Source organism: Diadema antillarum, unplaced genomic scaffold (assembly GCF_040938485.1).
Source record: "Diadema antillarum isolate AM-2024a unplaced genomic scaffold, OU_Dant_1.0 seq00000134_RagTag, whole genome shotgun sequence".
NCBI classification, from domain to species: domain Eukaryota; kingdom Metazoa; phylum Echinodermata; class Echinoidea; order Diadematoida; family Diadematidae; genus Diadema; species Diadema antillarum.
The window spans coordinates 9220-33540 of NW_027271211.1; the positions used below are offsets into that span (position 1 = coordinate 9220).

The following is a 24321-nucleotide window of genomic DNA, read 5'->3' on the forward strand; positions in this document are numbered from 1 at the left end:
GCATTGTGACGTAACTATGGGATGCGCGGATGCTCCAGACCGCTTGTGTTGCCGATAGTGATACGCGATCTTTCACCATGGAGACGGTACTGTGAGCTGCGTGCATCATTTCGAATCAAACAGGTTAGTGAGAAGAGTCGTCTTGCCGGGATCGGTCATGTTTGCAAAAGCATGCCCGATTCTGAAACGATTCTTTCCTACCCTTTTCACATTCCGCTCCCCGGCAACTGATGAAGAGAGCGGTGTTTTGGGACTAACCTGTTTTTCAATTTCACTTGTTTTGTTTTGGCTAACTCCTGTCGGGGTGTCGCCGTTTATTTTGGCCATTGTTTCGGTATTTCATATATATATATATGTGAATGCTTGGCGGTTATGATATTGTTATGAGTATTACTGCTGAATATAACAAAGCAAAACACTAAAGTAAAGTAAACGTATTAAAAACAATAACTGACTCATCAAATGTCAAAGGGCAAAGCACATGGAAAACCACTCTTTTTCCATCTTTACTTATTATCAATTTATTCAATAATCAACAGTTGCACATTTATCAAATAATTAGTAGTGGGATGATCACAATCTATTCATCACTGAATTATGGGTTACATACACTGTTCATCATCTCAAGTCGTCACTAGAGGTCATCAGTGAATCCAGCATCAACAATTTAATGGCAATTCATAAGCTGCCCCAACTTGTACGGGCAAGCAGTCTGACTTTGCACCATTCTACAACAATCAGTAAATACTGCCTAATTGTCAGATCACATTGACTCATTATGTGACATGTCTGGTGGTCTTACTGGCCAAAAATGCCCAACTGTGAGCCATACCACTTTGTCATGTCAGAATGCCTAACTTTAAGACTTTTACAAATGGGCAGGTTAAATGAAACTTCCCAATGAGCTAAAGACGCTTGTCCAATTAGCCAAGTCAAATTGTTCTGAGCTGCATCCAGTGATTGCTCATGTCACACTGCCTAACTTCAAGGCTCAGCACCTAACAAACTTGAGGCAAATATTCACCTGTTGTTGTCACCACGCCCCTCAACTTTCAAGTTGAAGCAGTCTGGAATGAGGCAACAAGATCTAAATAAGTGCATGCTGTTGTTGCAGTTTCATAGAGCCTGGAGAGAAAGCTGTAGAAGGTACATTCTATTACCTTGTCAACATTACAGGAGAAAATATCATTTAGGTACACTGGTGAGTTTTTCATGCATTGCACTTTAAACACTTGTACTGTGGGAAATATTTTACTTATCAACCTGCACCCAAGCCCATGATATGGACTCACAGTTTAATAGAATAGAAAAACAAGCAAGCATGCACTGCAATGCTAAAATATGATTGAAAGTTGACCATTGCAGCGCAGTAGATGGCCCCTGTACAAGGCATGTACATCATTTGTGCATAGGAAAGTTTAAAACTGTTACACAAGTACAGATACATACAAGATTTAAATCATAAACAGATAATACACATTCTGTAACTTCTATTTTCGATATTTTCATTCCTCTGAGTCCTCTCCATCTACTAACATCATAATTTTGATGATTTCTATCATACCTCAATCCCTGCATTCACACAAGGTCCTGCATTCACACTAGGACCTGCATTCACACTACTGTAGGTCCCACAAGACTTTCCCCTTCAAAATCACAGTCTGGACGCTCACCAGGAGAAGTCCTGGTGAGTGTTCACACTATGGTTTCGGGGGAGAAAGTCCTGCAGAAACTATAGTGAACGTCGGGAATGTTTAACATTTTAAATGATTTTCCTTATCATCTTTAAAGTCATCAGCAATTTCATAATTCTGCGACATCTGCGTTTCAAGTTGGGCAGCAACAGAGGAAATATTTTTTTTATACATTGTATTTGAAAAAAATGCATGTCTGTGCACAGATTCACAGCAAGGAGCAGATTACACTCCCACTCAAAAGAGAGGACCTTATTACGGAGTTTGCCTTTTGTAAGGGGCAACTGCAAATATTCATTCATGCTACACCTAAAACTACCTCTACTACATACATACATACTGATCCAAAACCCTCGTAAAATACAGACTGATAGATGTGAAAGTCTCATGGACCTGACATAACAAAGTATTTAATGCAACTGCTAGACAGAAGTCTGCTTGACATGTTCTAAAACTGAAGAAGTGACTTCTAGACATGACTAACATTCAATTCTACAAAGAGTGTCTACAGATTTCTTGTTCTTATTTGTTTGTTGGTATTGCTTGTTTTCATTATCTTTCATTCACATTTGTACATTTTTTTTTGTCATTGTTGTTGTTGTTTACAGTCAATTAGCCCACATTAGGAATAACTGTGCACTGAAATTAGGAATCCTACATAAACTGAAATTCTCAATTGACAGAACTGGATTCCAAAGAGAAGAAAAAATTACTGATCACAACGCTTGCCTTTAAAATCAGGAGTCAGCTCCAATGCAAACACCGCTTGACTGGGGCAGAGTGTGAGAGGAAAATAACACTTTTGGCAATAGCACGTCAAGAAATTTGGCGGGAAAGAGACTTCTGCAGTACACATACCATCACAGGTAATAATTGAAGACAACCACTTGAGACAAGGCTACTCCCAAAATAGTACCAAATGTTGCCCTGCTTCTTTCAGAGAACAAACCTGCACATGCAGGAGAGGATATCACACACTATAAAAAACAACACAAACCTATAACTGTTGTCCTTATTTGCATGCTCTTCTCTATTATAACGTCTATTCACTCGCAGATAACTGTTGGTAGAATAGCTCGTGTAACACTTTAGGTCAAACTGATTGAATAAACCTTGCAATGACAAATGAACACTCTTTGAACTGACGTCTCTTACCATATTTCCTTTGAATGTACAGAACATTTTTAAATCATCTGAGATAAGACTCCACGCATCTATATCTCATTCTGACCGTGAATCTCGGCTTTTAGATTTTTTATGACACAAGATGCATTTAATTCAAGACTTGTGGGGTGTTTCTTTTTGAGGCCCCCTCCTATGCGGCCCAAGTGAGAGTAACTACCTTTAACATCTTCAAGGGAAAAGCAATCCCACTGACTCACCTGTCATGTGACTGCCTATGTCACCTGACAGAGCAGTTTGCCTCATTTGTGTTGAAGGCAAACATCAGCTACCTCATGATTTTTCTAGGATTTTCTTTCCCTCGGAATCGACACTCTCTTAACTCCAATACCAAAGGACAATGCCTAATTATTGCAAGATCTTATAACCAATTTTTATTGATACAGAATGTATCAATTTCTCATAATTGAAAAAAAAAAACCACAAATTATCTTTTTCTCATACAAAATGCAATACAGAGCACTCCCATATAATGAACATGGTTATAACGAAATTCTCGTTACAACAAAGTAAAAATTCAGGTCTCAAAATTGCCATCTATAAATCTATATCTTTACGTACTGCACTGTTTGACAATAACAAAATGTTGATATAATGAAAGAAAACCACCGGTCCCAAGAAACTTTGTTATAACAGGAGTGCGCTGTAATGACATCACAATCACATGTCACATGACAAGACTGACCACAGGCACATACCAAAGTATGGCACACCATAAAGTGACTCATTAATATGTCCACAATCATAACTATTCCCAGATCTATGATTTTTCTATTTCTAACTACGTATCTAACATCAGGAACAATTTGTCTGACTGAAAGAACTTTCCATAAGACAATAAGATTTATAAAACAAATAGCATCATAGTTTCTACAGACCACATAGAGAAAATGGGATATCATAAAACTAAATGCATACCAAACAACATTTCCATTTCCTACACACTACAAATGAGAGTGCTGTCATGTTTTCCTAGATTTCACTTTCTTTCGCTGCCTTGAGGAATCGACGTCACCGGTGCCAGGGTCGGATCTACTGGCCCCACTGCCCTGCAGACCCTGCATTGACTGACCAAACTGGAGTAAGATTGGTAATATCTGGAAAGATGAAAACAGAAGAAATGTAGAACATAGTATCTGAACTGTCACCAAAAATCTCATCTACCTTTGCTCAATCCAAAGGAAAGGCAATACAAAACCTTTTTCATTCATCAGTATACAAATAATTTATGAGTTGTGAGTGCATAGGGCACGAATATCGCACGAGGCGCGAGATAAGCCACTGGGCTATTCAACAAGGCGCGTAGCGCCGCGTTGAATAGACCAGTGGCGAATCTCGCGCCGAGTGCGGTATTACGTGCCCCAATGCACGAACAAAATCATAAATTATTCGTTTTATACAACACCTTGTCCACAATCACAGTACTAAATTAGTGACCGCTAACTCAGGAAGGCCCAAAAATAAATGTAACAATTAGGCCGAGAATTGTAAACCACCCTGTGTACTGCTTTCAAACACTCGTCATGATTCGACCACACAGTCACAGGAATCACAAACTCCGCAGGGTCTATACCCATTCTACGCTAACGTTAGATCGAGTTAGGCCTGACTGTTAAGCCTACCTGAGATGTCGGTAGATCTAGTAGTAGGTCTAGACTTTCTCTATTTCCGAAAATGATTTTGTATAAAAACACAGAAAAATAATCAAATTACGGTTTCTCAACTTGAAATGAAGTCTTGATTTTGGGATCACTGTGGTCCACATAGCAGATCAGAGTCAAAACTAAAAACACAGCAGTAGGTAACTAGGTAGGCCGCAATACATGCAACTAGCTAGGTAAAGTAGCTGCGCGTACACGTTAACGTTGCAGTACTCCGCCGCGACTGGTCTGTTTACCGGCAGCGCATCGCAGCGCAGCCGGCCAGCACGTACAATGTAGTTTGCTGGCGCTTTGCTGCTGTGAGCCACAGAACTCTGTGAGCGGCCATGCATTAGTAGCCCCCCACGAAGCTGTGCTATAGTACCTTCGAGCCATGCAATAGGCCCATGCCAGGGGCCTATTGTATGGCTGTCACTCTCAATGAGTTTGGTAGGTATTTTCTATTGAATGTCATGTGACATGTTCTTGGCCAATCACAATTCGACATCATTCTGAGGTGTTGTACAATACACCATAACTTGACTTGCTCTTTTACTAATCACTCTATTTTACCAGCTCAAAACAGTACTAATGCTCTGAAAATACTAAATTTTATGAATAGTTGGTAGCTATGAATTTGTGGCTTACCTTGGCATGGTTGACTCCGACGGCGACCAGGGCCACGATGAGGGGCAGTGCTATGTACGATCCCTGCATCACCTCCTGCTCAACAGCTATTTTCTGATGGTAAAAGGGGGAAAAGATACACAATGGAGTATCATCAACACTGTTCAACATCAGACGATAAAACACCTGACTGTAAACCACTTGACTTGATAACACCTGACTGTACAACACCTAACTGTATAACACCTGACCTTAAAACATGCCCATTTTCATTGTGGCTACTACTAGAAGACTGAATAATCGGTGTTCGTTATTGTTGATGAAGGGTTAATCAGTTGCAAAGATTGTTCTTTCCTGAAGTAAACAAACAAACTAACAAACAGGAATACTCCCATGGAAAAATAACGGTTGGTATGTATGAATTCACCAGTCCTTTACAACCTTATGATCATTGCATAAAATATGTCAAATACAGCGTGCTCCTATCATACCAATAACGGGTCTAACAAAATTTTGTTACAACGAAGTAAAAATTTGAGTCTCAAAATTATCATCTATACATCTTGATAATCTTTTATTTGTTATGATATAGCCAAATTTCAATATAGCAAAAGAAAACTGCTGGTTCAGAGGATTTTGTTATAATAGGAGTTGCTTGTACAGGAATTCTTGTTTTTTTCACACCAGGGTTATCATCATGAAGTGTTTCGTCAGTTACACCTTGTACCATTATCTCAACCAAACATGAAAGTAGTGCAGCAGCATGACAGAAAGAATGCTTACCTCTGGGTTAAAGGGAAGAGTCACATGTTTGTGGTAGCCAGAGCTGGTAAAGCTGGCCTCGGGCAGTGTGTAGTCATAGCTGGACCTGGGCAGTGAGGACTCCAACTTGATGATGTATCTCTGTGTGAAAGTTGACCATCAATGATGTGTATCATAAGAGCTAAGTCAAGCATGCATTTTGCTGCATATCACTCCCAGTGAGGGATACTCAGTGGAATGTCCTATTATTTTCATACTTCAGATTTCTTCTCCATGAGTTGTAAATGTCCATTATTGTTACACTATAGATTTCTTCCCCAGAGTTACATACGTGTAATATGTCCATTATCTTTATACTATAGTTTTCTTTCACATGAGTAATACATGCCTGTAAGATACATAATCGCGGAATGAGAGTCGCCTTGTACACGCTGTACCTAGTTGGCTGAGAGAGGGCGTTACACCAAGGAAACGAATATGGTCAAAAAGTTTAAATCTAAGCTGTGTCGTTGAGCTGTTTTTGTTATCATTTTTGGACAAGCCAATGTCATTGAATGGTTCATTCAGTGATTGTTTAGCTCGACAACAACTCGTCTCATAACTGGCTCGTAATTTGAGTAACATCGTCCAATTGTCGCAGCTACACCTTGCGTCCTACACTCACTATTATTTTCATAGTTGCCACACCTTCTAAAGCACCTCCCTGATCCTCTTACCATGCCATCCTTGGGCACAGGTGAGAACTGGAAGAAAGTGCTACCATCCAGAGGGAGGGTGTGTAGGGGTGCATCCAGGTCCTCTTCACTGTACAGAGACACCTTGGTGGTAGAGAAAGGGGGATCAAAGTTTGGGTAAAGTTTTGGGAAACCAACAAGAAGTGAATAAAAATGACAATGCTACTTCTACTGTGAACTCCCGTTTTAACAAACATGGTTACAACAAAACTCTCAACACACTGACGTACAAACTAAGCCCCAAAATTATCAGCTACATGTACATGTAGGTATATTTACGTACTCTATTGTTCAGCTTATAACAAAAATCTCAATTCTCATGTGTATAAATTTGAAATAATTCAATATCTCTCCATCAATAACTATTTTTTCATGTTTGATAACTTTGGTCCTTTTCCTTTCCTCATCTGTCCACATCACTCTCCCAATGAATTATTATTATCATTATTATAATCATCTATTTGGCCATACATTCATAATTGCAAGAAACATAGTCATACAGACAATGAATCAATACACATACATAAATACTTAGTGGCGGAGACATACAAATACACTGTAGGATTGCATAGGAGTGACACATGGGCCAGGGATCACAAATGTCAAATTCTTCATGATTGCTCAGAGGCCATGTGAGCCCTCATGTGTCACTCCCTAAAACAATAATATGTGTACTTCAGCCTCCTTCACCCATAGATTCTACCTTCAGTGTAGCCAGGTACTCATGAGGGGTCACAATGTTTCCACCGATCTCAAACTGGTTCAGGTGTCTGAAGACTATGATTCTCACATCTTTGATTACATCCTGGCCAACCTGGGAACAGTTGAGAACAACAGATGAATTACATCTTTGCTCATTACTCAAGTACTGTGTACACCATATATTTAGCGAGTCTAATTTTTCATGAATCAGGACTTTTCCGACAATGTCAGTGGTTAAGTGGCTAACTTCGCGATTGTTGAGTACGGCACTGGACGGAGAAATCTATGTGTGCACGTCACATTCATGTCGGGATCAGAGTTAATATTTTCACACGTTTTTACATATGCAAATAGCACCAGACTCGCAAAATTTGCGAAAATAAAGACCTATATTCAGCGTAAATAGTATTGATGGTAAAAAAAAAATTGTAAATTTTGTTTTGTTTTTTGAATCCTGAAGGGGTGAACATGTTGAATACACAACTGTGTTTCATATCAGGTAAGCTTTGTTGAAAATAATTAATGGCTCAAATCGGAGATATGTTCAAGTAGCAAACACCCATACAGCTAAATATTAAACCATTGGCAGGTTCATAATGCACACATTGGTCCCTTTAAACATCTATGGGGGAGGGGGAGGGACATTGAAGACTGTATTTAAAATCAGTACACAGGATTAAGTGTGTTCAATGACTATCATAATTTTACAATGCATAACAGGTTCCTTATGTGGATTCAATTTTTGTTCCTAGCCATATGACATTCAGAAATGGAAAATTTCATACAGAACAAATATGAATAGGCCTACATGGATATGCTGGGTGATAAACTGAAAAGCAATGGAATGTAATGTTCATTTTTAATATCAAAGGATTTTAAGAGTGTCTGAGGTGCCTAACATGTAAAGTGGTATTGTGCATCAGAATAACAAAGGTATTTCCAAGTATATTAAACAAAAACCATTTGAAAAACTTAACAATAACACAAGGGTAAATCAAGATGAGGAAATCCTCAAGGTGGCCAGAAGAAGGCACACCTCACCACACTCACTCTGATGACCTGTGAGGTCGGGGCAGCTCTCTCTATGTGGCTGTTCTTATCACTCTGTTTTAGCTGCAGCTTGTATTCACAGTTGGGCTGAAACATGAAGCACACAGAAGAAGACAAATACAGATGATTAAAACAGCTTCCAGCAATAGCCTAAGGGCATACTATCAAATATTATATACCTCATATCGTCAGCTGAGAATGATAAGGGCGTTAAGTTGCCACTAAACCCATAGTGTTCACAACCCCTTAACACCCTTCTCATTCTCAACAGACGATATATAGAATCCTCTCATCTGATTGGTTAAAAGTGGAGTTATGAAAATAGCTGTGCCCCATTTTTTATTTACTGTGCCCGGGGCCGGGGCACAGTAAATCAACTGTGCCCTGTAAATAGGTTTGGAGACAGTCGCGACCCCGTACACATAGATCGCTCATACAGGTGTATGTACGCACCAATGATACGACCGCCGCGCATTCGATCAGCGTGCTGTAAAAGAGACTAGCGGTCACTGTGCCCTGTAAATAGGTTTGGAGACAGTCTCAACCCTGTACACATAGATGATCACTCATATGTACAAAATGTACGCACCAATGATACGACCGTCGCGCTGTCGATCAGTGTTGATTTCAAATGCTGTAAAAGACACTAGAATATATATTTTTGGTATCTATATTTCGGAATCTATATTTTCAGTATATACAACAAATAATGACAGCTTGATATTCGGGGCACAGTTAAAATTATGTAGGCCCTCGGTGATGTGAAAACCATAACTATGCCCTCTGCTTCGCTTCGGGCATAGTTATGGTTTTCACATCACCTTGGGCCCATAATTTTAACTGTGCCCCTCATAGCAGTCATTATTTGTATACTGTGGAACCAGAAATATTCGCTGCATGAAATTTTTGCAAATTGGAGCTGACTGCCTGTTTCACGGCATAAAATTTTCCTGAATCACCTCTGGAATTCAATGCATATATTGTAGACAAGAACTTTTGCATGCATTTTGATTTTGCAAATCTTAGCTTCTTGTGAAATATCATGCATGTGAAAATTTATGGTATTAAATTTATGCTATCACATCAAAATACATTTAGGTGTGTATTTATCTGTTCCACAAACAAATTAAAGCACCAAACAGGTATACCATGATTGTCATTTTATGTGTTACAATCAATTATACAAGAGCAAGGTAAACAGTGTCTAATATAAAATCTAACAACAATTAAGTATCATGAGAGATAAGATTCAGAATTCTGTGAAAACAATGGCTGGTGTATTGGTCATTCTCCACTTTTACACCGGTTTCTTTAATAGTTCCAGGACAAAGGATTCCATAACAATCATAGTCTATTCTCAGACCAGGTCTGACATACATCCACAAATTTTGCACTTGAACCAATTCATGTGTTTGTTGAAACTTCATCGCATTGCATGTTGGTATGTTACTCAGGAAGGGAAAGAGCTAACATGAGTAGATTCAACATCCTTGCTTCAAAGCTGAAAGAAAGTTTTTGAGACAGACAAAAAAAAATTGGATTGTTTAAAGGAACAGGTCAAATGAACAGTAACTGCAGCAACACCTGTGACCTTTGACCTATCCACAATGCATCAGAGTTTAGTAACACACCTGGAGACCCCTAATCCTGAAGTTCCCTTCCTCGTCGGACACACCCTCTTCCACAACCTTCCCACAATCCTCGGCTGACAGGGCTTCTACAGCGATGCCTGGTTCCGGCTCTCCATTCAGAGATGTGACTGAACCAAAGCAACTGGAGAGGGGAGGGTGAAAGAAGACAAACTTTAGGACATGATGAAGAACATTGAGCACATTCTACACTTATGACTCAGGTATTTTCCTGAACTGAAGATAGATTTAAGTACTAATGTCATGACTTCTGTTGTAAAAGCATTACTTCAGCTTTATTGAAAGAGTGCACTGCAAAGCACCCAATAATTATGACATCATTCTACTAACTTACAAATTGTTTTTGACTGCAGGCTGTGTGGTAAGGGCTGATTGGAAAAAAAAATCCAAAGCATCTGTAGCTTTTTGAGTAATTTAAAGTCTATCATAACACAACAATATGGCAAAGCTGCTGATACATAAATGTGATCGTCAATATTCTTTGACTTAAAAGTGTTTCATATTCCATCTCCATGTAATGAATTTGAGAGCATAAACTCTGTTCCAGAAATTGCAAATCACATTAGTGGCAGAAATATATGTAATATGGATCTCTTTACCATGATATACTGAGCACACATCACAAAGCAATGAAAGAAACGTGAGGATACAGTGTAATATAGCCATAGGATGGGCTAATGAACAGTCAAAGCTTAAAGCAATGGCCAACCTGAATGCCACTCGGTGACCTTTGACCTTGATGTCCACAAACGACCCCTCCTTGACCTCAATCATCTGAGTGGTGGGCTCAAACTCAAACTCCTTCATCAGCGCTCGCAGGAAGTAGGTGTCTGGTCCGAGGTCGCCGAAGGTCAGCACGCCATCATCCTTGGTCAGGTTGTTGCTACGGAAACTGCCTCCACTCAGGGAGAGCAGCACGCCAGACAGGGCCTTATCCCCTTCATCAGTCACCTGGACTCGGATAATGGTAGGTATCACAACAAACTGGAGTGAACATGATTCATTTTATCTCAAAGGTTTACCGGTTATTATTGCTAATTCATGCTAAATTTCTAAGCAGTTATGAAGTTGACTACATTTGTAGGTCAATTTGAGAGAATATTTATTCATCATTCTTATGATTAGACATCAACCAAGTTGTTGAAACATGAAGCAGCTGTGATTTGAACTCACATATTTCCTATAAAAAGGTCAAATATTTAGACCAATTAAACTGCTGTATCTGAAGAAGGCGGTATGCTTTCACAGACTGCATATTTACCCCACTGCATACAGGAATTGGTTCTGTCTTGCATTGTATCTCCAGGCATTTTTGCCTGTCCTTCTAATCAAAACTTACTAAAAATACATTTATAAGAAAGGGAGCAGGGGGTCACGCAACAGATACGACAAGATCTACAATGTAAAGAGTTGGCATGATGTCAGCTTTCAAAAGCACTGTAATGCAGGAAACATGCCTGTACATGTGATGCTTTGTATTGCACCAGAATCGACTGAATGCCACAGAAACCCTTTCTTTATCCAACATCAATTTGTAATAGTTCCTGTGAGATTGGCAATGATCATTACAACACATCAGCCATCCGATGACATATTCTCTTCTTGTTATTGTGAGTCCTTTATGTGCTCAGGTACTATGCTTAACTATGGCAAACTTTTTCATCAACATTCAGAACTCCATCCAATCTTTAACCTAGTTGTAGGGTTAACAAGCCAAGCCCACTGAGGTGTATCAATGTGCCTCAGTCTAACAGGAAGGCCATGGTAACACAATAGGGAGTAGGGGGATTAGCTAATCTCTATTCATCAGCAATTAGTTTCCAGACCTCTGTGCCAACCAGCAAAGAAAGCACTCCAGCATGCATGCCAATCGGCGAACAAGACATAGTAAGGGTTAAAGCATGTACAGCTCCAGGACTTTTCCTTTTTTTGGGGGGGGGGGGGGGGGGGAGGGCGTTGGTGGAGGGGGGATTTGAGTAACTTCTGACCTCAATCCTAATCTTGCCCAGCTTGAATGCCTGGAAGTACCCCAGCTTGCCCTCCTCCTGAGTCAAGATGTAGCCTGCCAGTGAGGCCTCTACCTTGTAGTCTGTAGTATCCTCCAGGGGACCCACTCTGGAAGGAAGAAACAAGATGCCTTCAATGCAACACATTAACACCTTCAAAGTTTGGTATCTTTTTCTGTTAACTCTTTCTGTGTCATGGTGTAAACCCCTTGTGTGCCACATTATTGTGAAACAGCAATGCAGCCATGCTTTGGGAAAACATACTGTTTTTCAAATCTATGTAACTTCAACAGATATTTGTTACCTTAGACATGTAACATAGAAAAAATGCCAAGCTTGGTTTGATGATAATTGTATATAACAAACTTATGGGAGGGAGACAAACTGAAGAAACTTAAAAACCTGAGCCTTTCCCCCTCTGAATAATATCTTTCTTTCAAACTTATGATTATTTTCATTCAAATGCTACATTTTTACAAAGGCAGAACTTGTACCCACAAAACAGTGAAACTCCAAATACAGTAGGGAACACCGCTTCAATCACCACATTAATGGCATGTTACATGTGACTGGAATTGAATTGCGAGAAACACTTTTATTGTACTGTGGCATTTGGCGAATTATCAGTAAGTTGTGGCAATTTTGTGTGTTTGAGCAGAATATGCAAACTCGGCATGCTGAGTTGGGCATGCGACCGTGGCACAAAAAAAGAGTTAAAGCATACTGTAAAACATGTTATTTTAGCGACATGAAATTTTCGCGAATTGGAACCAACGGCCTTTTTCACGGCATGACATTTTTCGCAAAGTGCCTCTGGCATTCAATGCATATAGCGAAGACAAGAGCCTTTGCATGCATTTTCATTTCTTGAATCTTGGCTCTCGCGAAATTTGCAAAATTAAAATGCATGTGAACATTCCTAGTTTTACAGTAACTGAATGACACCATTGCAACTAACTAGACAATCATGTCTTTCTCTATTTCAAAGACATATTTCTTTATTTCTAGTGAAGAAAAACATGCCTAATTATATCATGAAACACAGTAGCCAGCACTGCCCTTGACAGATGTTTGGTAGAAAGCATATTCCCTTCGATGCCAACATACTGTAAAACACGATATTTTCGCGGCATGAAATTTTCGCGAATGGGAGCCGACGGACTTATTTGCAGCATGAAATTTTTGCGAATCAATGCATATAGTGTAGACAAGATCTTTAGCGTGCATTTTAATTTTGCAAAACTCAGCTCTCGCAAAATTTGTGAAATTAAAATGCACGCGAACATTCCTATTTTTACAGTAGTGCATTCAGGATCACTCTTGGACACATAATGGACATAGAGGGCCAGCAACAAACCTGTACTGGCCATTTTCATCGGTCACTTCGGTGATTGCTTGCCCCGTTGCCTGCTCTTCCTTCTCGCTTGTCGGGGTGATTGTCACTTTCACACCAGAGAGGGCAGGCTGCACGCGACCAGTGATGAATACTCCCGGGCGACCTTCGAACTCCGCCACCAGCCCTGGACAGGTGTCACCTGCTCAAGAATGATATGTGAAAGTCCATGGATTTTAACAAGATGTGAAGTGTAGCACAAAGCGTGGTGCGTTCATTAACCGTTGTAGCTTATGTAACATCCTCCCTCAATTTACTGTGAAAGTGGATATTTTTGCGCGAGTAATTTCATGCGCTCAGCCAGGCAAGATGAATTTCGCATGCCTTTTTCGCAGGAAAATTTCCACATTGCAAAAATTTTCACTTTTACAGTACACTTTTGAACCACAAAGACGAGTCTGGAATTATACATAACAAGCTGGCTTTACAAGTTTCGAAGGTTCTCAGAAACAGTGATATACAGCTTTACGTAGCATACGCATATTAGATGGGGTAAAAATATCAAAAGGAGAGTTCTGTATTATCAACCATTCTGTTTGTCTATTCTTACTCTTTTCATTACTGCCATCATGAAAATTGTACGGAATTGCACTTTGACAAACTGAAACTGATTTAGTATGAAACAACGAAAAGCTGCCATGTGAGACGTTGGGCTCGAACAAACCATGTTATCTACCTTCTAAATGCAATATGACAAATTATGAAGTAATATTTAAACAAAATACAAATACAACATTATCTCTGAATTATTCATAATCTAACTCATAGGATATATCAGCAGTGGCAAACACTGCCCTATGTTTTGTTTTCTGAAGCACACACAAGAAAACATATTGACAGACAGAAGACAGACAGACAGACAGACACATGCATAAATAACCACTCTTAACAATATGGGCAAACTTCACCTAGCAGGGCATGTTTAGTTTGAAGCTATTTGTCTAAAGCACTTCAAAAACTTAGGTTCTGGAAGGCCAAATGCTTTTTGCAAGGTTCTTTACTAAAATATGATGAATAAATCAAATATCATCAAAACAGCCAACATAAAAAATGAATGTAAATATATGACGTACAATAAAATAAACTGGTCACGACACAAATAGACAATACAAAGAAATTTTGAGGTCAAGAGTTAGGTCATAAATGCAAAAGAGAAAGCCTGTGACCTTTGACCTGTGGCTTACCAGACTCCACGGTGACCTTGATGGTTGATGGGTAGAAGAGGAACTCCCCCGACGACGGCTTGAACTCCAGAACCTCACCATTCCTTCAATGTTATAAGAGATACAATGTTGTCCATTACAAGACATTGATAATGATGATGATTATTTGTGTATTCATTAGTTCCTTTAACCAGTTTCACATAATTTACAGTTGTTCTTGAACAATTATGAAGTCAAGTTCTATAAATGTTCATAGATATGAAAATGTTTGAACTCTCATGTGCATGTGACAAACTATGGCCATTTGTATAAAAAATCTTCAGATCATTAAGTAATTAGTACTAATTCCAAGATGTGAGGCAATATAAATCCCATTTCGTTAAATGCTCATCATCCAACTTTCAAACTGAGGCATACCACTTAACCTTTTGTGTGCTTTGAGTGCCAGCTGGCTCAGAAAACCCTAAAGCATTGTACACACTGTCCAAAGTACCTGGCACAGAAAGGGTTAAATGGCTCCCCAAGTACATGTACATTGTAACTCACCTTGCCCAGTGGGTCACTTCATACACCTGTGGTCCCATTAGGGATGGTGCAGGCTTAGACTCCTTGGTGTCATTTTCACTCTTCTTGGCGGGAGGCTTAGACTCCTCCTCCAGCTGTTTGATTGATTTCAGGGGTCCCAGGGTCACGTCTTGCTCAAGGGCATCCCCAGAACTATATTGAGCAAAGCACAAATATGACATTAGTAAAATAAAGCCTGGTCAATCTACAGTGTACTGCATGCAATATAAAGGATGACAACCAAGTCTAAAAGAAATTTTCAGATGACCACAGCACAGAACTGGCAATACAGTATTGATGAAATTTACAACTTCTGTAGTGCTAGACTCTTCCTCTAGCTGTTTCGATAGACCTATGAGAGCACCGTTTTCATATCTTGATTAAGCATGACAAAGAATAGCAGACAAGAAATGAGACTGGCTGGGTGGAAGAGATTACCGATGACAAACAAGTCAGAGTAATTAAAAAATTTGAACTCCTGACACACTCAAATACTTAGTAGCAACAAATTTTCCATCATTTACATTTTACATTTACCATTTATATTTATCATAGCTTCTGCTTATTTGTCTGGTTAGCACCCCAAGTTTAAGGATCACATCTTTCTATAAACCATAACCCAAGAACTCTGCTAGGAATGTTAATAAGCAAAAACTAGTATAATAATTGTGATTAGGAGACAGCATTAACACTGCACCATGTACTGTAAAACTGGATATTTTTGCGTGACTAATTTTTCACGCTCAGCCGGTCAAGAAGAATTTCACATGTTTTTAATTCTGCGGAAATCAAGACATCAACAACTGTTACATATGGCAAGCAAAATATTTGCATGCTTTTATTTTCATGCTAGTTTCTGGTTGTGCGAAATGCGCGTAAATTTCCACTTTCACAGTTAAGTCACAGGCCAATAGAAATGTCAACATTGTAAGACTTTTTAACTAGATGTATCCTGACATTTCCACTGAATGATCAAGCTCAACAGGACAAACGGAGAGAAAATAAGGAAGGGATGGAACAAGTGAGAAACAATAAGGAAAAAGAAACACGGATAAAAAAGAAGAAAGAGAGAGAAGAGAGGAAGAGCAAGGTGACAGGGAGGGTAAGAGATGGTGAGAAAGGAAAAGAAGGGTGAGAGAAAGAGAGGGATAGATTGAAAGGGAAAGAAGGAAAGGAAGAAAAGAGAGTCACACAGTGCATGTCATACCTGATGGTAACCTGTATGTCTGTGGCTGGCTCCTTGGTGGAGATTCTGGCACTAACTTTATGTTTCACTGCTGTCAGCGTCAACATTGAAGGTGAGGCTCTGAAGAGATACAATGTAGATAAACACACCAAGCAGTTAGCCCCACATGGTAGACAAAATGATCTTAAATGTATTACTCTCAAGTTGTTATCTATCATATTACACTCGCCAATTCCTTACAGTGCAATTCCCTACCATGCTGAAGTTCATTTTGATTTATAAAGAGAGTACCTAGAAATAGATGAATAGAGTGATAGAAGTCTCATCAAACCGGGACACAGAGAATGTTATTGAATGTTAACATTTCATGTCATTTAATCGAGTAGTTATATTGATCACAGTGTAATGTGCAAATTGGCTGAGGGGTTTTAAAGGTTCACATGTTTTCATTTTAAAAACAAGCAAGCAAGCAAACAAACAAACAAACAGCAATATCAGTAATATCAATATACAACATGCACACATGAAAACTTGTTAATATCATCATCTCACACACCTTCCATTGTGTACAAACTTCAATTCAATTGCCCCTTTTTTTAATCAAAGAAAATGAAAATGAAATGAAATAGAAAATTGTTTCCCTTGTATCAAGTTATTGTAGTTTTGTAAATACCCAGCTAGGGGTTTTAGGGGAAAAGATGTTTGATGTTGCTATGTTACTGCCAAGTTTATGAAATATTTTGTGCACAAACAAATGAAAAAATTGAGAGACAATGACATCATCACTTGTACTCTTTTGTATATGTCATGACAATATCGCTGTATTGTAAACAGATGGAAAACTTCAAAATCTCATAACTTTCCGATCACATTTCTAATCTTAAAATCTTCAATTTGCCTTAAAGTCAACTCTAACACACAGTTGCATAATCATGCCTTGATCCAAGAAACTCAATGCCAGGTCCCTAGGGAACAAGGAGATTACATTCAACTGGAAAGACAATCTGAAGAAAAATGTCATTCCTTGCTACCTCACTAAATTATGCACAAAAATATATGAATAGACCTTCTTAAGTCAGCTAATCCAGTGCCATTTCTAGATGAAAGTTAATGGACATTGACACTGCTTGGAGAAGAAGACAGTCATTGGCACGCTATTTAGGACCAGGGCCCTGTTCCATAAAGCTGTTCGTAAAGTTACGAACAACTTACGAGCGACTGGTGATAATTTCTGATGTGCTATACTTATCAGAATTTCCATAATTCTGCACAAGAACTGATCACCAGTCGCTCGTAAGTTGTTCGTAACTTTACGAACAGCTTTATGAAACACCCCCCGGTTCGTTCAACTTACGTCTTGAAACTGTACTCTTCTTTGTCAAACTGGTGGCAGGACCTCGGTACAAGTCGGTATGAGCCAGGCTTCTCCAGGCAGAACTGGTTCGCTCCCTTGCTCAGTGTGAACGAGCCCTTGTGTGCTGGCGAGGCATCCAGAGCGTAATCCTTTGTTTGAAAATAAACAGAATATCATACAACTCCCTTGCTCAGTGTGAACACAGCCTTTTTAGCACGAATGAGGTACATGGGTAAATTCCTTTGAGCAGAAGCCAACAGCACATCATACAGTACGGAAATGTAATAAACATCACACATGTGGTAAATATCATATCCTTCAAACAAAGAAGGGTAGGAGTTATGTGTCTTCATAGCACAACTAAACAAAAAAAAAAAAACGTAAAGGAGAAAAAGCTAATACATTTTTTCTACTTAAAACATGCACAAACATACATAACCGAAACAAAAATACTCAAAGTCTCCAATGTATGATTGTGTACAATTTGCGTGACAGTACTTTTATACAGATTACAAAGTGTATCTGTCAGACTGCACTCACAATGGTCATCACATTACAAATGTTCCAATAGTCATACCAACGTGCTTACAGAGTTGTATGGGTAGTATTGTAGCTATACTAATATGGGCAGTTGAAGTACATGCCACTGATTAGCAAATTTTACGATTAATATCAATTTCTGGTTCAGATTGACAAAATACAGTGTATGTATGAATTGCAGAAAAACATCCGATAACTAAGGATAGATTGCAATTACACTTGGAATTGTTCATGACAACTTCATATTTTGGGATTTTCAGAGTCATTCTTTTTCATACTGAATTTCAGCAAAAGTGTTCACCATTTCTAAACTTTCTTCCTTGCTGTGTTGATTTCCCTGAAAACTACTAAGTAAGAGACTTACAAGTTGAATTGGGTGGGACACATGGCAGTGTAGAACATAGCCACTCTGCTGGAACACAAGACCACCAATGTCCTGATCGACGACCTCGATGTCAAGCGACGTCGACGCCCAACACCAATTGGCCTGCACTGCACTGACTGCAGGTCAAAACAGGGATAAAGATCACAAGATTGACCAATGCGAGAAAGATGGTAAGATTACTCTGTGCAACCAATGTGACTAAGTAAGAGGTCAAGGGTCAATTATAGTCACATGCCCTGATATGGTGCTTGTCAAACAGGCGAAACAACATTTGCTCCTGCGACAAATACTCTGGCCTTATTTTCTCCAAGGACCTAGGGTTAAGGTTAGGGTTGTGATACCGTTTAAGGTTTAGCTTGATGAGAGGATTAGGATTAAAGTTAGGGTTGGGTTTGTGTGTAGAATTTATGTTAGGATAAGCATGCAGATTTCATGGGAACAATTGTTGCAGGAGCTAATGTCACGGAACCGGCCAACTGACTTTCCCTCACCCTTTCTCTTGCCCTGTGTAAATGTTGCAGAAGGTGCAATATCTTATTTGTGAAATAAGTATAAATTTCAAAGACTTTTCTGCTTTCATACCGTTCCTATTTTTCTATTTGGTTTTCCTTTTTTTTTAAATAAAACAAATTGTGGACAGTTCAGGTATTTTATGATATCCTGTCTTAGTTGTCCCTCTGTTCAAGTGTGTCTGCTTGTAAGTAGGCATCCAAATAGGACATACCCAGTCAAATCTCAAAATGTAAATAATTCCAGTTTGGATGGTTTGGCACTTGCTTCCTTTTGTCACAGTAGGACAGCCTAGCAGGTGGTGGTGGTGACCAACTGCATTGATAATGTCAAATGGACACTCACCTGCATATTTGCCCGGCAGGATGTCCTTGATGACGAAGGAGGCTTGTTTGGTTTGCTGAGAGATGGGAACCGATTTTCTGAATCCCCGTCCCTCCTTGGACTCGATTGTCAGCTGAAGCGTGCCGCAGATATCTGTCGAGGGATATCAGACGGTGAATGTCATTTCAGTTAAAGTAATTATGCAATGCAACAGCATGTTGACCTGTGTCGATTTATGATACCCTCAACATCACTTATGTGGCCTAATGAATATTTAGGTATGTGCCACATGCTTTTGAATAATTGTTCTCAGATTTTTTTTTTTTCAAATGATTTCTTCAGATTATTTAGATATATCCACAAAAACAAAGATTTTGTCAATGAGATCATCTGTCAACCACAGCTAATTAATCCATCCATCCATCCATCAATCAATCAATAGCCGATCTACTATGTAACTATTCAACTTTCTTTCTCTCCTAGACAGAAGAATCAAACCAAATCAATGTACTTCTGACAATTTACGTTAAAAACAAAGAAATGTTATTTTCTTATTGCTAAAATAGTTCTTTCTTTAATAATTGGGGATATGCTTGAATACCTCCTACGTCTAACCAGTCTCATGCACTTTGTTTTTGTTTGTTTGTTTGTTTGTTTTTTTATTCTGCTAAGTTTGAACAGCAAAGTAAGCAATGACACTGGACAGCCAACATACCAATGCACTTCACAGTTCCTCGTATGGTGGCTTTGAATTGTGAAAAGTTGACGTCCAGGATTGGTGAGGAGACGACAGTGATTTTCTGGCTCTCCGGATTAATCAGAAGACCGGCTGCTTTTTCGGCTTCTGACAAGACAGGCTGTGGATTCATCGCAAGAGATGGAAAATAAATGTAGGTAGATGAATGGAAGATAAATCTTTGCCTATCTGGCAGAAGGGCCCTAAGGCCTGAGTGCTTGAAAAATCACAAATAGATGGTGGCTACATCACATAAAAGAGCTTTCAAACTCTATCAAACTATGTCACAAACCAAAACTCAATTTTGGGGTGAAATTTCAGGCTATAAGGCCCTCCTGCCAGGCAGGTCACAAAACATTTGTTTTTGAACCTTGAAAGTAAGATTAAACCTGTGTTCACACGAAGGCCCATGTTGCAAGGACAGTCAGGAGAGATCCTATCTTTCTTACAACCGACTGTTTACACTATTATAACGACTGTTCCCAAGCTGCAGAAGGTGTTGTGGTGTGGGCCGTGTATGGCATTTGACAGCAGAGTTTGTGCATGTGCACATCAAATTTTGATGAATGCAGCTGGATGCTATCAGTCACAAACCTAAGCTCACTCTCCCCTCCAAATCTTATTCCCAGACCAAATGACTTTCTTGGGGACACTGGAAGAAGTTCCATTGAGCATCCACATTATGGTTTTAGAGGGATTTGGGATCTGGTGTGAACAAAGGGTGTGAGATTCAGAGGACAACAAGCATCTTGGACCTAAATTTTAACAACAAAATGCTTGAATTTGAAGTTCTCTTTGCCTTTAACAACAAACAAGGTCACTCAAAGCACCTGGTCCCACTCACTAACATCTTGGTTGGTAGTTTCAATCATACATGGTTTGCAGCAAGGGCTTGATAATTTTGGTTGGATGTTTGTGACACATCACAGAACTGTGAGAAAACTTGCCAAATAAATCACATAGACTAGCCTGCAAGCATTTATTGCTTTATTAGCAGCCACGTAAAACAGAACATGATCACAACACAAATTCCCATAACTTGCTGTGTAACAGTGAGTATTATTTCTAAAAAGACCTGCCATTTTACCTTCATGACATAAGAACCAGGCGCGACGCTAAAGCAGAATGCTCCATCGTCATCAGTGGTGGCAGTCTCGGGCTGTTTGTTGCCCTCTTTGGACAGGGAGACTTTACGGTACCCGCCAGCTGATGTCTCCACGCGCCCACAGAGACTGAATCTGCAAACCAACATGACACAGGCATCAGTAGTGAGAACATGTGGAAGAACAGAAACCAGTCTACAATTGTATATCACTTTAACAGCAAAGTGAAGTGTGGATAGACAGGTTCTATGACATTTGCTCCTGTGACAATTGCTCCCATGAAATTTCTGCGCACTAAGTCAATAATAAATTCTACCCACAAACGTAACTCTATCCCTAATCCTAGTCTTCATATCAAACTAAACCTAAAACCCTATCACAACCCTAACCCGAATCCTTGGAGAAAATAAGACTGAAGCAATTGTCGCAGGAGCAAATGTTGTGTTACTGGATAGACACGGTTCCAATGACATAATCAAGTCATGCTGGGGGGCAAACACTGCACATGGGGGCTCCCATACGCATTGGCAAGCGCATAAGCATTACGCACTGCAGTTTTAGAATTTGCGCTAGCCAAAAATAGCACGAAATGTGAAAAAAGGAATGTATCACGAAAATTTGTGAATTTGCAGTACAGTAAATCATTGATATTGTAATACTGATACACCACATGTAAGACATACATGCATAAACATTATCTGCTGTAATACATTTATACTTCTGGCATATAAATGAGTGTAATTCATTGATGGCTACATCAGTTTTACTGTAATGGAAATGCAAGGCACTGGCTTACTTTGATGCCACAATGTCAGGAAGCTTTGGCGTATTGGGTGTGACCTTTACACTCAGGGGGTCAAAGGTCATGTGCTCCTTGCTGACTTGCAGGGTGTATGTGCCAGACTTAATCTTCTCCAGCTGGAAGGTCCCATCTTCTTTGGTCATGACTTCCGCCTTGCCTTGTATCTTGACCTTTGCCCCTTCAACTCCCTTGCCCTGTAGATGTTCAGAATTAAATATGTTGTTGGGGGCAAAACATGAATGGTGAAAGAAATCTTATACATGCACTGATAACACAAAAGATATCACAACTTTCTTTGTCCCTTTTACCGACCAATCAACAGAACTCATGTGTCACAGTAACCAGCTCCATCATACCAGACCACAATATCCTGGAGATCCACTCTTGAATGTTGAAAGCATGCATTTTCATTATTATTATTATTATTATTTTTTTTTTTTTTGCCATTTTGGAACTGTTCTCATTTCATTATTATCATATTTGTACAATCACCATTTCACATGAAAATTGTTAATGTCTATGACCATTTCAAGGTGATTTACTTGTGTGCAGTTATTTTGGCAGAATTTACATTCCAGTGAAAAGTTAGAAGGTCATCTGAAATATAATTCTTTTTCAAACTCCCTTACTGCCTGTGAAAAAAAGGATCTTGCCACCTGAAGCCTGACAAAACATTATCCTGAAAAGGAGATATGATTGGTTATTCTTTATCACATCAAATCCGAGTGTGACTCACCCCTGCTGCTTCCAGAACATGGCCGATGACAGAAAAGCCTGCTACCTGAAATAAAGTCTGCCGATAGAAGAGAAGAAAAACAAAGTTTGTTCTCATCATATCCACAAATAAGCTGATGGCATGGAAATGACTTGAAAAGCATTCATACAAAAATCAATCATGTAAGAATTGATGACATTATTCTGTGTTTGTAGAGATTTAATAAAAATGACCAAGTATAATCACATGAACATGGTTGAATGAACCCACTAGACAACTGTCTGAGAACATCACAGACAAGGATCAGCTACATGTACCTTGAGGAATAAAAGTTGAGTATAAGAAATATCAAGAAAAAAATCATTAACAAAGCACTTGAGTTCTATGCAAACAAAATTACTCACATGTACATTCAACAGGATTAATTGAGGTTCTCTTGGAATGCCATTGTAATATGGCATTCTAGTGTTCTGTATAAACAATGCTATTGACAAATCAGTCCAATGTGTGTGTCTGTGTAAGGTATTTCTAGTTTTAAGAATTAGTCTGCAACACTCAATCACTAAATAAAAGCCTGTAAGTTAGTGGCGACTGAATTCCTCATGGATACTTGGTGTGTTTACACCATTTAGCTTGAATCAACAACGAAACACCCATAGATGTTAAAGTAACTAATGAAGTGACAATCGCATGCTAACTTGAAACATGTTAATGAATCCCAAACACTCACTGGCAGGTGTAGGGTGTTGTGTGTCACGGTAAACTGCAGGGACGGTGGTACGACATCAAACGTGGTGTGCTCTCCCTTGTAGAAAGGAACCTAGAACAAGAAGGTCCCAAAATTGTGTTTAGCATTCTGCCAAATGATGGCTGATTATCCACACAGCAAAGTTTACTTGACAGTGTCAGGGTCACTTTCTATCCTCATATATGTACAAGCTGTATTCATTCTGGTGAAAATCCAATATATTTCATGCCTTTATTTCTGTTTTGTTTTTAATGTTGCTATGGTTACCCTAAGGAAGAAGAGCAAGTTTGGACACTGTTAATGTTATAACAAACTCACTTAGCATAACATGAAATATTTTGTCATGTTTAATCTTTGTCACACAATAAGATATCAATCCACAATCTTTTCTTCTTCTTTTTTAACCAAAGAAATAGCAAACATTTCATTTATGTTGTCAATGCAAATTCCTTTTAGAATAATTGATGTTTTAAAAGTAAGGGAAATGAACATAATGAAATTTACCTCAAGGAACTGGGCAAAAAAAAAAATCATGTTAAGAAATCCACATTCATCAGTATTTGTCTCACACATGTGTCTGCTGCAACAGACTATAAAGACTGTAAATAACTACAATATTATTATTTGAAATCAAGTAATCTGAAGTAATAAGTCCTCCTCTAACATCTTATCTCATTCACAAGACCATAATTTTCAAATAATCCATAATGCCATGACACCATCACAAGTATGTTGTTGTTGCTGTTGTTTTG

The 24321-nt window shown here is 39.0% G+C and overlaps 1 protein-coding gene across 1 annotated transcript in view; it reads right to left on the reverse strand.

The window, feature by feature from the left end:
* Positions 1–2019: 2019 nt before the first annotated feature.
* LOC139727500 (BOS complex subunit NOMO1-like) overlaps positions 2020–24321 on the reverse strand; it is a 31466-nt gene continuing 9164 nt past the window's right edge. The window contains exons 8-28 of the mRNA XM_071638474.1: positions 23552–23641; positions 22843–22899; positions 22101–22300; positions 21289–21439; positions 20181–20322; positions 19487–19618; positions 18611–18747; positions 17707–17855; positions 16374–16472; positions 15149–15319; positions 14624–14706; positions 13404–13581; positions 12029–12155; positions 10750–10991; positions 10023–10164; positions 8392–8478; positions 7343–7453; positions 6622–6723; positions 5927–6046; positions 5165–5257; positions 2020–3973 (exon numbers count right to left, since the gene is read on the reverse strand). Of these exons, the coding sequence (XP_071494575.1) occupies positions 3839–3973; positions 5165–5257; positions 5927–6046; positions 6622–6723; positions 7343–7453; positions 8392–8478; positions 10023–10164; positions 10750–10991; positions 12029–12155; positions 13404–13581; positions 14624–14706; positions 15149–15319; positions 16374–16472; positions 17707–17855; positions 18611–18747; positions 19487–19618; positions 20181–20322; positions 21289–21439; positions 22101–22300; positions 22843–22899; positions 23552–23641 (2748 nt within the window). The 3' untranslated portion in view covers positions 2020–3838. The remainder of the gene's footprint in view (positions 3974–5164; positions 5258–5926; positions 6047–6621; positions 6724–7342; positions 7454–8391; positions 8479–10022; positions 10165–10749; positions 10992–12028; positions 12156–13403; positions 13582–14623; positions 14707–15148; positions 15320–16373; positions 16473–17706; positions 17856–18610; positions 18748–19486; positions 19619–20180; positions 20323–21288; positions 21440–22100; positions 22301–22842; positions 22900–23551; positions 23642–24321) is intronic.